The 14,229-nt window shown below is 55.8% G+C and overlaps 1 protein-coding gene across 4 annotated transcripts in view; it reads left to right on the top strand.

The window, feature by feature from the left end:
- The window catches only part of VIPR1 (vasoactive intestinal peptide receptor 1), a 32,603-nt gene that overhangs the window by 15,456 nt on the left and 2,918 nt on the right, over window positions 1–14,229 (top strand). Inside the window, exons 3-10 of one of the 4 annotated variants that reach the window (XM_069475572.1) lie at window positions 438–545; window positions 6,120–6,226; window positions 7,572–7,678; window positions 8,165–8,297; window positions 10,554–10,707; window positions 11,254–11,314; window positions 11,575–11,641; window positions 12,001–12,092. In XM_069475572.1, the coding sequence (XP_069331673.1) occupies window positions 438–545; window positions 6,120–6,226; window positions 7,572–7,678; window positions 8,165–8,297; window positions 10,554–10,707; window positions 11,254–11,314; window positions 11,575–11,641; window positions 12,001–12,092 (829 nt within the window). Of the gene's footprint in view, window positions 1–437; window positions 546–3,648; window positions 6,227–7,571; window positions 7,679–8,164; window positions 8,298–10,553; window positions 10,708–11,253; window positions 11,315–11,574; window positions 11,642–12,000; window positions 12,093–14,229 lie in introns of those variants that run through there. The other 3 variants (XM_069475573.1, XM_069475574.1, XM_069475575.1) reach the window with 3 other exon arrangements.

Here is a 14,229-nt window from a genome sequence, read left to right on the forward strand (position 1 = left end):
CATTACAAAAGGTTTTCATCCACACAAATTTGCAGTGGCTCATCTGAAAGCCATGCAGAACGTGAGACGGTTCATCACTGTGCAGGACCATCCAGGTTGCCTGCCTGGCATCCCTGGTGCCTGCCCATCAAATGCCAGGTGAGGCCCCTCCAGTTGCTGCAACAAATAAAACCCCGGCCAGTGTTCAAAACAACCCCGGGGGTGTTCCATGCCTCAGTGAGGACCAAGGAGCTATAGTCGTGCCTCCTCTCCCTGCCTCCCTGCCAAGACAGCCCCAATATAGCCTGGGCAGGGCTGTGCCTCCCCTCTGAGACCTGAGTCTCAGGTGGGAGCCTGGTGGCAGGAGGAAGAGAGTGGGTCCCTCTGGGCTCAGGCCCCAGGGCTGGAGACACCTGGTGACCACGCTGACCCTTGTGTCCTCTGCCTTCACCCCACAGGCTGCAGCAAGATGTGGGACAACCTCACCTGCTGGCCAGCCACCCCTCAGGGCCAGGTGGTCGTCTTGGCTTGCCCCGCCATTTTCACGCTCTTCTCTTCCATTCAAGGTAGGAGCCCCAGGTTGAAGGGAGGGAGCTGGGGTGATGTGAGTGGGCCGCCTGGAGTGGGGATCACCTCTCAAGGAGGAGGAAAGGCAAAGGAAAGTGACCAAAGGGGCTGCAGCCTGGGGGGCTCCCTGGCAGAGAAGGCGATGGCACTGGGCCTCTGAAGGACTCATGGGATTTGATTAGCTCTTCACATACAGATAAGCCTGTGGGAAAGGCTCGCTAAATATTTGCTCAACAATTGATAACTGATTGACTGACAGGCACTTGATTACATTATGGCTCCCATGTTCCTGTTGCCTTGGGCTGGTCATGATTCAGTCTTTCGCTGTCTGGAGCCAGTGACCTCTGGGGCTCTGAGAAACCGCAGCACGGCTCTGCTTACACACACCGTCATGTTCTGCTTAAATGAATGTCCACATATGAGGCAGAAAAGAAAAGGGGGAGCCCCTTCAGGAAGCGGGCTTTCTTGCCACTAGCGCTTACCGAGGCTTACGACTTACATTTGGTCATTCGGTCACGCAGCGAGTGAAGCAGCCCTGGGGTGCCAGGCACTGGGGTGCACAAGCACGGGGGGGAGGCAGGGAACACAACAGCCCCCAGGGTGCTCTTTTGGAGCTAACGTTCTAGTTGGAGAGATATTTAGTACGAAAACAAACAAATGTATCCTAAACAATAAGAAGTGCTGGGGGAGAGAAAAAGTGGGGTGGGAACCACATAAGGCCGGTGTTCATGAACACCTCTGAGGAGGTGACAGACACCTCGGGTGCCGTCCAAAGACCTGGAGGTGAGACGGAACCACCGTGCAAAGATCCTAGGCAGGCAGACAATTGAGAGAGAGAACGCACGGCCCACGGAACAAGCATTCACGGAGAGTGCAAGGGAGGAAGAGAGGGGAGAGAAGGGGGCAGGGACGGGGACCAAGCTATGCAGGGCCTTCCAGACTGAGGCGAATACTTGGGTTTTTTCCTAAGTCCAGTGAGAAGCCTCTGGCAGGGTTTTAAGCAGGAAACCGACACAGTCTGATTTAGGTTTTTCTGATAACTCTAATTTCTGTGAGAAGGAAGGATTCTAGGAGTGTAAATGGGAAACCCAATCACAAGGCAGGTGAGCAAGGAGGATGGCTTGGATTCTGGTAGAGAGCGTGGTGGAGGAGAAAAGCGGGAGATTTGTCTATGGAGGGTTTGGGGGAGGGCGAGGGGGAGAGAGCAATCAAACGTGCCCCTCTCCCAGGTCTAGGTTTAATGAGCTGGGGGGGAAGAAAGAGCTGGACTGGATGGGGAGGACTGAGGAGGAGTAGGACTGGGTGGGGAGGATTGAGGGAGGAGCAGGTCTGGGCAGGGGGGGTACTTATAAGGAGCAGGCCCTAGATAAGGATTCAAGGAGTGAGCGGAAAGACTCGATTGTCTCTCACTCCAGGCGGCCTTTCCTCCCTGGACCCCAGTCTCTCTGTAAAGTGGGGGTGGGAGGTGGACCAAATGGTCTCTTTGGGATGGGCCAGTTTTCCCCCCAGTGCTTTGTATTGTGATCTCATTGGTGAAGGACAGATCTCAAAGCCCTCCGGAGGAGTCTGGAAACAGTCACAGCCCGTGCCATGGTCCTGGTTGGTGCCCAACTGGCCCAGCCCTCCACCAAGGGGACCCAGTGCCTGAGCAGGTCAGAGAGGAGCTCCTCTGGCAGGTCTCACAGCACAGACCATCAGCAGAGCCTGGGAACCAGCCTTCTCTCAGATCCCTGGAAGCACCTGCTAATTGCCTTCCTCCCTGACACTCTGCTAATTGCATTCCTCCCAACGGTTCTTCCTTCTGTCCCTGCTGGAATGTGTCAAGGCAGCTCCTTCACTTGAGAACCTGGACTCCAGCCCCCTGTCTGGCTAACCTTGAGGCTGCCAGCATCAAAGGGGTCTACACGGTGCCTTTGTGCAGATGAGAAAAAGTCAGCCCTTGCTCCGGAAGAATCAACCTCTCCCTAGAGCCCACATCACAAAGTGCCAAGCTGAATATGAAGTAGGTTTTTGCCCCCATGGCCATCAGTCAGATGCCCTTGTGCAGTGAACAACCTGCACAGCTATACTTGGTGGGCCTCGTCTCTGAAAATGGTGGAGAGAAATAGAAGACTGTGATTAGGGTTTCAAAATGTAGAGGCAAGAGGGTGTTTTCCTGAGTAACTACTAATAGATGAAGAAGGTGTGAGCAACTGACCTTAAATTCCAAAGAGGGAAGTTTGCAAGTGTGGGGTAGGATGATGCCCACGCTGACTTCCATGTCTTTGGATAACAGGACTGGGGAAGGAGTATCCCCCCAGGAAGAGACCTGGTTCTACAGGGAAGGCTGAGGAAAGCTTACAGACGATAAAAATCATAGGGGGTTAGGAAGAAGTCATCTACCCGGGCTGGAGGAAACACCTAGACGAGGTGGCCTGGCCAGGCAAGGGATTGCTCCTGAAGGCACCAAAGCGTTCATGGTGGCTCACTTCTTTAATTTATAGTCTGCAGATCTGTGGTGATTTTATCTTCAAATATTTAGAGAGACATTTTTTCTGTTGTTGTTACTCATACCTGCAGTGAGAGTGGATAAAGAGATTTTTTTTTTTAGAATAAAAAGTAGGATGGCTATTTTGGTTGAGAAAACTCAATAGACATCAATTCTCACCATGTCTGTGGAGTATATGGGACACCTCCTCTCCCCACCACCTGCGTCACGATGCCATGGATAAGGAAGTCTTGGTGCCAACTAAGAAGCTTGCCCTTGCTGGCTGGGATGGGGCGCACGGGAGGAATTTCAGCAGGAGAGCTCCGTGGTCAGGTCTGGGTGCTGCTTGGGGGGCAGGGGTAGGAAAGCAGGGAGACCATCCAGAAGCTCCTACCTAACGCAGGGGAAATGAGATGGTGGTGGTGTTGAGGGAAGAGAGGCTGGGATAGGACTGGTGACAGATGGGGGAGAGGGGAAGGGAGTGAGGAGACAATGATCCCCCAATTTCTGGCTCCAGTCACTGAGTGGTGCTTTTCAGGAGGTGGAGAAGCCCAGGGAGGAGCAGGGGCCGTGACTGCTCTTTGAGACATGGCGAGTGGGAGGAGACTGGGAGAATGGAGGTGCCCCTCCCAGCATGGGGTTAAAGTCCCTTGCCACCTCCCTCCTGCCCTCCATAGCCCTCTCCACAGACACAGGGCCTGCAGTTTCCCAGGGCCAGCCTGGAGAGAAACTCTTGGCTGCTTCTCTGGGTCCCATGGTGACCACCTTTGAGATCTCCTAGAGAGCAGCTCGCTTTGAGGCCTGGACCACAGTCCCAGGCCTCCCCAAAGAAGCCGTCTAGCCCTGAAGATGATCCTCTATCCTGTCCCCTGCCCACCATCTATGGCAGCCAGGGCTCCAAGGGTGCCCCTTTGGCCACTGCTGGGAGCCCAGGAAGATCTGGAGTCTTGGTCTGCATCCCAGGCCTGCTGCGACCATGGCCAAGTCACCTCACTTCTCTTAGCCTGGGGATCCCCACCTTTCAGTGGGACAAATGAAAACTCCTGATCACTAGCCTTAACACATTAATGTTTACCCTACCACCCTACTCACACACACACACACACACACACACACACAGCATGTGAAGCTGCCGTGTAGGTTGTGTAGGTGCTGTGAGTCATAGCAGTTATGCTGCTAGCGTAATTCACGATGCCAGGTGCTCGCTTTGTCACGGTGCCTGGCCTCATGAAGCCCTGGTCCCTCTGGAGAATACAGAGCCGGAGCTTTAGAGGCCCAGCTTCACGGCTGGTTGATTTGGGCTTTATCCCTCTTTTTGACCCACCGGACCCTGGTGGGGGGAAGTCCCCAAAAGAATCGGATCCTGAGTGGAGCCGTGGCCTCAGAGTCTGCGTGAGCTCCTGAGAGCTGATGCCAGGGCTGGGCCTGCAGTTTGAAGAGGGGCTGGACTGAGGCCTCCGAGCCAGGCCCACCTCAGGCTTCAATGGTGGGAAGCTGGAAGCTCTGGGTAGGGGCAGCTGAAGACCCTTCTCCTCACCTTGGAGCCTCTTGCCCCAGTGTGGTTGGGAACCCCGGGCAGAGAAGGGGCTGCCAAGGCATGAAACTGTCCCAGCCCAATGCCCCTTCTTCAGCAAGGTCCTTCCCTGCCTTCCCCGGGCCACGCAGTGGAGACAGGGCCAGCCCTGGGCTGCTCTTTCCTGGCTGTCCTCCCCCAGCCCCAGCCATCCCTCAGTTCATCGTCCATAAAGCAGGGGAATAAGGCCTCTTTCAAAGGGTTGCCAGGATTTACAGAAACAGTGAACATGAAACCACCTGGCATATTCCCGGCACAATGCAAAGTTTGGAAATATCAAACACACCTGCACAGTGACCCTCCCTGAGCTCACAGGACAGCTTGACCCCTCCCGAAGCTCTGCACCTGGACACCGAAGTAAGTCCTCAGGTCACCTCAGTGCAGGTGAGGCCAAGCTTACCTGGGAAGACTGGAGACCAGACCAGCTCTGTCTTGTCCTCTCTGTGTGGCCTGGGGCAAGTGACCCACCTCTTGGGACCTCCACTTCTCAGCTGTGAAATGCACTTACCTTCCTTGTTGGATGGTTGAAGGGATTAAACAGGATGTGCCTAAAGTGATCTGTGCAGCACCGACACGTGGAAAGTTCTCAAAAATGGACGCATGAAGCTGACGACGACGGTGGTGACAGTGCTGGTGATGAATGAGTACTGGGATGGGGGAGGGAGAGGATTCTCTGGCTCACCCTTGCCTATTCAACCCCTCCCCTCCCTCAGGAGAGAGGACACTCCCCAGGGCTGGAGAGTGGGGAGCCTTGCTGGTACCCCTCACCTCACATGCCTCCTGAGTGGTCCTGTCCCTTTGCTGCAGCCTTGAGCCTCCAAGAACAGTGGAGAGTGCCGCTGCCCTGTAGCTCCGGCCTCAGCTGGTTTCTGCCCAAAGCTCCTGCAGTGCTGTGCTGCCGCACTCCCCTTTCACACAGCCCTGCCTGGGCAGGTGCCCCTGCGGGAACTGCCTGCTTCTCCACCTCCGAGGATTTCAGATCTGCACCCTCATCAGGCGTCCTCCAGCCCCCACCCACACCCATAGCCACACTTGGGGGCCTCTCCAGCAGCACATCTGAGCTCCACCAGGTGTGGCAGGAAACCCATCCCCACAAGCCGAGGCAGACATGCGCCCCCACCCCAGCTGTGGCCCTGCAACGAGGGTCAGCATTCAGCTCACGGCAAGGGGCAGGGATCCTTCTGCGACAAGGATCCAGGCAGAGTCTGTGACAAGGATTGGAGTTTATGTTGTACCTGGGGTCAGGTTCAGACCATGGCAGGGGTGGGACTGAGCCCAGGAATGTCTGCTCTGTCATCTGTGCAGGAGGGTCCCCTGGCAGCCCTGCAGGGGCTTCTCCCTGCCCCGGGTGCCCCCGTGGTCCCCTGGGTGTCCAGGCAGCTGGAGTCTGACAGCACCAGGACTGGGGGGAGCAGGCTGAGTCCTCGGCCCTGTGCCAAGCACAGAGACAGCCAGGTCTCCATGGCTTACTCCAGGGACCAGCCCTGATCCCGGCCTCAGCCTCCCTCCTCCCTGCCCCTGCCCCCCACCCAGGCCACAACGTGAGCCGCAGCTGCACCGATGAAGGCTGGACACACCTGGAGCCTGGCCCCTACCTGACTGCCTGTGGCTTGGATGACAAGGCATCAAGTTTGCATGAGGTGGGCCTCAGTGCACCCCTACCCCGCCTGCAGAGCACCTGGCCCACCTAGGCACCTTTCTCCCTTGCCCACAGATGGCTGCTGTCTGTGTGGGAGCCTGTACTCCTGGGGTCCGCCCTCCTCAAGCCTCCTCCCTCTCCAGGCCTGCCTGTCTGGAAGCTTATCACCTCGCTGCCCCTGACAGGGAGTGGGAGGGGGCTTTCATGAGGATGATGCACAGGAGGGGGTCCCCAGAGCACCAAAAGCAAAAGCAGCACCCCCAGGCTGGGGCCCCCCAGACTGGCTGGTGGGAGCCCCACTCCAGTCCTGGAGGTGGCAAGGCCGGCAGATACCAGCACCCTGTCACATCCAGAGGGGAAACTGAGGTGCGAGTCCTGGAAGAAGCCAGCCTCAGATACTCAAAAGCCAGTCAGGGACAGGGACAGGGACAAGAACAGGGCCTGTTGTCCTCAGTCCCAGGACAGGGATCTGCCTCTGCAGCAGGTAGAGCACAGGTGGTCTCTGTGAGGACCTGGGGAGCCAGGTAGTGATATAGATGGGGAGGCTAGAGTATAACTGGGGTCCTCAGCCAGGAGCCCCTCATGGCTTTGGAGTATAAACGCATGCGTCTATGATGACATCTGCCCCACCCTCAGCCACCCTTCTTGCACAGGGCTTTCACTCCCTGCAAGGCAGCAGCAATTTCTCAGAGGCCTTTGAAGTCCACTGGGGCCTTAGGCCCTAATTGCCCTAAATCCCTCTTAACCACTTGCCTCTGCTGGGGCAGGGTGTGGGAGGTGGAGAGGAAGGAGGGGCTTGCCTGGTGGCTGTTTTTCTGTCCGTGTGTCCACGGGGAGGGCATCGGGAGAGGGACCAAGCAAGAAGCCCCTGGGGCCCAGCCTTGTTCCCCTAGTTTGCCCTCATCCTGCTGACACCAGCCCCTGAGAGCCCAAAGTGGGAAATCAGCCCCGGTGTCATCTGTAACATTCTGCATTCCCTGTGAGCCTTCAGAGAGAGGGCCTCGTGGGGGTCCCCTAGGGTGCTGAGCCCAGAGTTGGCACAGAGCTGCAGGAGCCAATGAGCACATGGAATGCATGAGGTCGTCACTCTTTCCCTCAATGACTTACCCTTCATGAAGAAGCAAGGACAGAGTGAATTCAACCCCCACTCCTGCCCTGAGATGCGGTCCTGTCCTGTCCGTGGAAACTGGGCTGTTAGGGGGTCAGGGGATTGAAGGATGCCCCTCAGCTGCTCTTGGTAGCCCTGAGCCTCAGCCTCCTTATCTGCCAAGGCAGGGGCACCCCTGCCAATACCATCTGTGCAAGCCCCCCAAACCCCCGCAAAATCCTTACCCATCTTCCCCCAGCAGCAGCAGAAAATGTTCTACAGTTCTGTGAAGACCGGCTACACCATCGGCTACAGCCTGTCCCTTGCCACCCTTCTGGTTGCCACAGCTATCCTGAGCCTGTTCAGGTGAGGCCCAGCCCAAGTGCCGGGCTCAAAGCAGACCTGCAAGTGTCACTCCAGTGGTCAAACCCAGCCTGGCCCAGACATGTCCTGGCCACCTCCACTGTCACAATCCCTGCCCCAGCCGCCCTGCCAGGCCAGCCTCCCTAGAGATGGTGGGTGGCCAAGGAGTTCCATCTGCTGTAGCCTAGTCCCCTACAGGATGGCCCTGCACCTGGAGATAGGGACCAGAGGGTGGGGCCTGCACCCTGGAATGAGGCTTTTGTGGCAGGGGCACAGTCGAGGCTGAGGCACTTAGAGGGCCAGCTGCACAGGAGGATGGGGCACCTGGGGGCAGGCCTGCAGCTCAGGATGGGACCCCCTTCAAGGCAGGGCCTGCACTCTGGAGGCCACATGCTCCCGAGCACCCCCTGCTCAGAGCGTAGGATGACGTTGGCTGAGGTGGGGGTGCGAGGTCCCTTCAGCCTCCCAGATCTGCCCCGCCCCATGCAGGAAGCTCCACTGCACGCGGAACTACATCCACATGAACCTCTTCATATCCTTCATCTTGAGGGCTGCCGCTGTCTTCATCAAAGACTTGATCCTCTACAACAGCGGGGAGTTGGACCACTGCTCCGGGGGCTCGGTGAGGACCCCCACCATGGCCCACATTCCCCAGTCTCCCCTTCGTCTTTAATCACCAAAATCTCCTCTTCGCCTCCTGCCCCTCCCTCTCCCTTTTCTCTCCTCCCGCTACCTCTCTCTTTCTCTCTCTCAGTCCAAGGTGGCCAACCCCCCACCCAGCCCCACCTGGCAGCTCCTCAAATCCCACTGCCCTCCCAGCAACAGCAGATGTCACTCAGCCATTTGGGAACTCACTGACCTGCCCCTGCCAATGAGAAAAGCAGATGGGAAATGGGACACTTCATAGCCACAGCCCAGAGCCCTGTCCCACCCCAGTTGCTAACTTCCTGTATGGCCTTGGAGGACTTCCTCAGTTTCCCCATCTGTGCAAGGACTTCCAAGATTCCTTCTGACTCTGCCCTCTGCTGTTTGCATCCCCAGGGCTCAGCTCACCATGCCACCCTTCCCACTCCCCAGACCTCCCCTTGCCATCTGGAGTGGGTCCTCCTCTTCTGTTCTGCCCCTGCACAAGGAAGGTTAAGGGACCATGTAAAGAATTCATTGCCAGTCACTAGGGGGTCCACCTCCAAGTGATTCTGCACTAAAGGCCCCTCACTGAGTGCCCGTGAGCTAGGACAGAAGCTTGAGACCAGTTCTAGCTCCCACCCATTCCTTGTGGAATGGTGACTCATTGCTTCATGAATGACCCCAGAAGCAATGCACTATATCAGGGGTCAGCAGTGCCTTGTCCCCAAAGAGGGAACCTATGATAGTGGAATCACAGGCATCTCAACAAGGGGGAGAGAAAACCCAGGGACCCACCTTGGCCATTCCCAGAGCTCCTCAGAGGATCCATCGCAGGACCTGGGGGCCAAGTCGGACACGTGCAGTGTAAGCACTGCACAGCCTGCAGCCCCCAGTGCACTTGCTAAGGGTAACTGTGGAGACTGGCTTCCCAGTTCACCAGCAGCTCTGCGAAGCTTTTCTAAGGCATGGTGAAAGTATAGGTAACTGTCCTGTACGTTAAAGAGCTGAATTATTCTTGCAAAGCAAATGGGGGGAAGGTGAAGGGCACAAGCACTCCTGTAGCTGGAGGGACTGAAGCACAGCCTGAGGAAGGACTTTCCAACCACAGGGAGTGGAGGGGAGGGGAGGGGAGGTGTCTCTCTGAACATGTCTCAAAGACAAGAGTATAGGAAGGAAGGGTGCGAACTGGAGTTCTGGTACAGGGGGATATGGCAGCTAGAGGACTTCCTGGAGAAGGGTGGCTTGAAGCCCTGGCTCACAGGCATCTAGGCTTGATCTGAAATGGGAGACTTTCTGGGAGGGAACAGAGGGCCCAGAGACCTTCCAAACATGCCAGATGGGACACCCAGAGCCCCTACTCAGGGGTCTCCCTGACCCCCAGGAGGAATGGCCACCTTCCCCTTTTCTTTTCTCCACTTCTACTTCCCCCTCCTCTACCCTCTTCTCAGTCCCAGTCTCTGCTCCACACTTCCGCCTGGGCCCCACTCAATAGTCCACAGCCCACACCCCCACACATTCAGCAGACTCTTGCAAACTCAAGCAAGAATTCTCCCTCATACTTCTTCCAGCTACTTTCAATCCTAATTGGAATGAGATGAATGAATGGGGGTGTGAGTGGATGGGCAGATTGGTGGATAGTGGAGTAAATAGATGTGTGAATAGCCAAGTAGGCAGAAGAATAGATGGATAAAGCAAAGAAGATTGGACAGACGGTGGGTAGAGTGGTGGGTGCATGAGTGGACTAATGGATGCATTAGATGGGTGGGTGCATAGATGGAAGGGTGGATAGATGGCTGGGTGGGTGGGTTAGTAAATGAAGAGATGAGTGAATGGGTGTAAGGATTGATAGATGGGTGAAATGAACAGATGAGGGATGGAAGATGGATATAGATGAATGAGTTGGTAGAAGATGTCTAGTGAATAGATGGGTAACTAAATTGATAAATGGATAGGTGAGTGGGTGGATAATTGTACAAGCAGATGGGTGGATAGATATATAGATGGGAAGATGGATAGATGATGAATTGATGAATGGATAATTAAAATCAGCAACTTATCCCAAAGCATCAGATGATCTAAAATCAGGGATAATGAGAAAACCAATGAGTACATTTTTAAGGAGATAATACAAAACAACTAAGAGATTTAGTTGGCTGCACTATAACTAGGTTTGTCCCTCCAGACAGGGGTGTGGGCAGTCAAAGACCCCTTCTAGCCCCAGTGAGTCCTCTCTTTGCTCCTCCCCCTGCAGATGGGCTGTAAGGCAGCCATGGTCTTCTTCCAGTACTGTGTCATGGCCAACTTCTTCTGGCTGCTGGTGGAGGGCCTCTACCTGCACACCCTGCTTGCCGTCTCCTTCTTCTCCGAGAGGAAGTACTTCTGGGGGTACATACTCATCGGCTGGGGTATGGTACCAGGGAGGGCTGCCCAGCTGGGGACAGAGGGGACAAGGCCGGGGGAGCTCACTAGGGGGAAGGTGCCAACCCAGCCTGCAGTCTTAGATCTTGCCTAGGCTGCAGGTCCTGCCTGTATACAAGGATCTTGGCCAAGGGTTGAGAAAAGTCCCCCAAATGTCTGAGCCTAGGGAGGTGTCCTCAGGCAGCTTCACCCAGGGCTGACCTATGGGACAGATTCTGTGAATATCCTTCCATTTCCCCTTCAGCCCCTGAAACATACAGGGTCACTGCTAATCTATAAGGTGACTCTGTCCAAATTAGAAACAGACTGTCCCTCTGAGTAGACACAGCCCCTCAGGCATATATCTTCACCATATCAGTGCAGCATCTTTGCACAGTGAACAACCTAGGCAACCATAGATGGCAGTCCTGAATACCCACCCTGTTCTCTCTCCCTCCCGCTCTCTGGTTCTTCCTCCTAAATCTCTCCCTCATGCCCTCTACCCCTGTTTCCCATGCCCTTTTCTCTCTTTCTTTGTCCCCTGGCCCTGACAGGGGTCCCCAGCACATTCACCATGGTGTGGACCATCACCAGGATCCATTTTGAGGATTATGGGTGAGCTGTCACCCACCCTTCCCCCCAGCTGCCATCACTGGGGACAGATCCCCTGGGTGGGTTGATGGTGCCACCCAGGCTTGGCATGTGGACAAACCACAGCACTTGGCCCAGAGTGGGAGGCTGGAGGGGGACCTGGGGAGCAACAGATTCTGGGCCCAGAGTTTCCAAAGGGCTTGGGAGCAGAGCCGGGGCCAAGGGAGAGGACTGCTGACTCTGCTGAGGACAACCTCTCTCTCTCCCCACCATACCCTGCTCAGATGCTGGGACACCATCGACTCCCCATTGTGGTGGATCATAAAGGGCCCCATCCTCGCCTCCATCTTGGTAAGGCCTCCAACCACTTGGAGATGGGGAAACCGAGGCCCAGAGGGAGGCAACTTACCTCAGGTCACACAGGAAATTAGTGCCTGGGTCAGAGCTGAAACATAGGCTTCCCAATACCTAATTCAGGGCTATCCCCATCCCTACCCATCAGTTCTTTCTCTAGAGTAAACGAGTTGGGGGACCCAGTTCTTGGGATGCGAAGCAGAGTCCCCGGATGACCTGCCCGAAGGGGAAGAGCTAAGGAAGAGGGAAGATGGGGGCAGCAGGACCCTGGGGAAGGAGCCAGGCCAGCAGCCCAGGGGACTGGCCACCCCAACCTCCCCTCTCTGACTGCCCGATCTTGGGCCCTCACCCACTAGGTGAACTTCATCTTGTTTATTTGCATCATCCGAATCCTGGTTCAGAAACTGCAGCCCCCAGATATCAGGAAGAGTGACAGCAGCCCATACTCGTGAGTGTGGGCCCAGTGCTCTGATACCCCAGTACCTCCACCCCCGGTGCCCAAACCATCCCACATCTCCTTGAAATCTCCCTACCCTAAACATCCAGAGTCACCAAAAAGCCACATTGCTCTTGCCCACCTCCACCATGGCCTGGCTCAGCCCACCAGTGTCCCCTGCCACAGCCCTGCCCTCAGCAGGCTGCCCTCAGAGCCCAAGTCTGCTTCTCCTGCACTCACTTACCTGGCATCCTTTCCAGGTGTGCATCTGCTGCCAAGCCAGGAGACTTGAGAAGACAGAGATAACCTGCGTCTTATTCATACCATGTGCCCAGGCCCTGGCATGTACCTGGCACAGAAAGGGGGATGCAATAAATGCAGAGCAGAGGAATGCCCTGGGGGGACCCCCAGTGTACCAGTGAGGCAGCACATTTAGGACTCAATATTCCCCAATAGTAACAATGGCATCTGCAGCTTACATGCCAGACATGTGCTAAGGGGTTTCCTTGCGTCATCTCATTTCATCCACACAGTCCCCTGTAAAATTGTCCCCTTTTTACAGAGGAGAAACTGATACACACTCCCCCCTCCTCAGGATTTGGGAGCACATCACCATGGGCAGGGAGAAGGGGGCACAGTATTCATGGGACAGTGCTTGGAAAGGTGTGAGGACTGTTCCCCGTGCTTGGGAGGACTGGGGAAACAGGCAGGTTTTCATGGGAGCCACAGGGCTTGAAGGCAGAGCTAAAGAAACATGAACATGTAGAAAGGGAGGCTGTGGGAAGGCAAGTAGGGTCTGCATGCCCACGGACAGGAACAGGAGATTGAGTAGCAGTGCTATGCACACAAGACAAACCTGGAACACCCCACAAGGGCCTCCCAGTCCTGAGGTTCTAGAATGTTCTTCTTGGCCTGGCTTCTCTTTAGGGAGTCTGAGCTGTGGTTCTAAGATTCCCGGCTAGAATGTCACGAGCTGCTGGATTTAGGATTCTATTCTGGAATCCTGTGACTGTCTCTGATGAGACTAAGACTCACATTCCTGGTGTGACAGTATGCTCTCCTGCTGGGTGTGTAGGTAGAGCTTCCCTTCCTGTCTGAGAAGCAAGGGCCCTGGGGGGGTCTGCAGTTTGCTGAGGGGCAGCACATCTGGCCTGTGCACCCACATCCTCTGCTTTGCCGATGGGGCCTTATTTCCCCCAACGTAGGAAGGTTTGAAAGGGCTCAAATCTGAGGCAAAGAGATCTGGTCATGGTCATGGCCAGGTCCATGTGGGTGCAATGGAAAGGAAACAGCTGTCAGCAGGCAGAGGGGATGGGGGGAGCTGGAGATGGAGCTCCTCGAGGAGAGGCTGTGAGCTCCCACTCTCCACCTCCCCATAAGCCTTCAATTTAAAGAAAGCCTCCATCTGTCAGTCTCTGGCATGTAGGATAGGTTTGTAGCCAAGGAGGGGTGGGCAGTGCTCAGGATCTTAGCATGACTGAGAACCAGGTCCGGGAAGAGGTGGGAAGGGCAGGGCCAGCTTGCTGTGGGACCTCAGGCCCCAGGCTAGGCCTCCCTGGCCTGACTGCCAAGGCAGGAGAGGTAGAGGCAGAGACTCTCCTTAACCACCCTGCGCCCAGACCTCTCCCAGCCAGGGAACCACGGCTCACACTGCCAGGACCCGCTGTGAGGTCAGGTGGCTGGGAGGCCTGAACCCTGTGCATGAGAGAGGGTGGGCATTTAGAGTGAATGCCCACCCTACTGAGCACACAAGGCTGTGAAGAAGGAGCTGATCCCTCAGAGCATACTGGGAGTGTGTGCATTGCACGGGGAGATATAGGGAGAGGGATGTAACCCCACAGAGAAGTGGCAACTCCTGGAGGAGTGGACACAGTAGAAAAGCCAAAGACAGAGGACTCCACTGATTAACCCTGGGTCATCCCTGGTGAGCAAGCACAAACTTGGGCACCTATCAGCCTCCCAAGTGGCCTTGGGCATATGTGGTCAGCACCCCAGTTAGAAAGACTTCCTTCCCAGAAGTCCTCATTCCCAGTAGGGAATTGTTCTCTCGTAAATGCACTGCACTTCATAGCACCCAAAGCACTTCCAAGTTTAGAGTGGGCCCCTGTTTCTGTAATTTGACTATGTCGAGCATGTATTTACCCCATCA

The sequence above is a fragment of the Eulemur rufifrons genome, chromosome 7 (assembly GCF_041146395.1).
Source record: "Eulemur rufifrons isolate Redbay chromosome 7, OSU_ERuf_1, whole genome shotgun sequence".
NCBI classification, from domain to species: domain Eukaryota; kingdom Metazoa; phylum Chordata; class Mammalia; order Primates; family Lemuridae; genus Eulemur; species Eulemur rufifrons.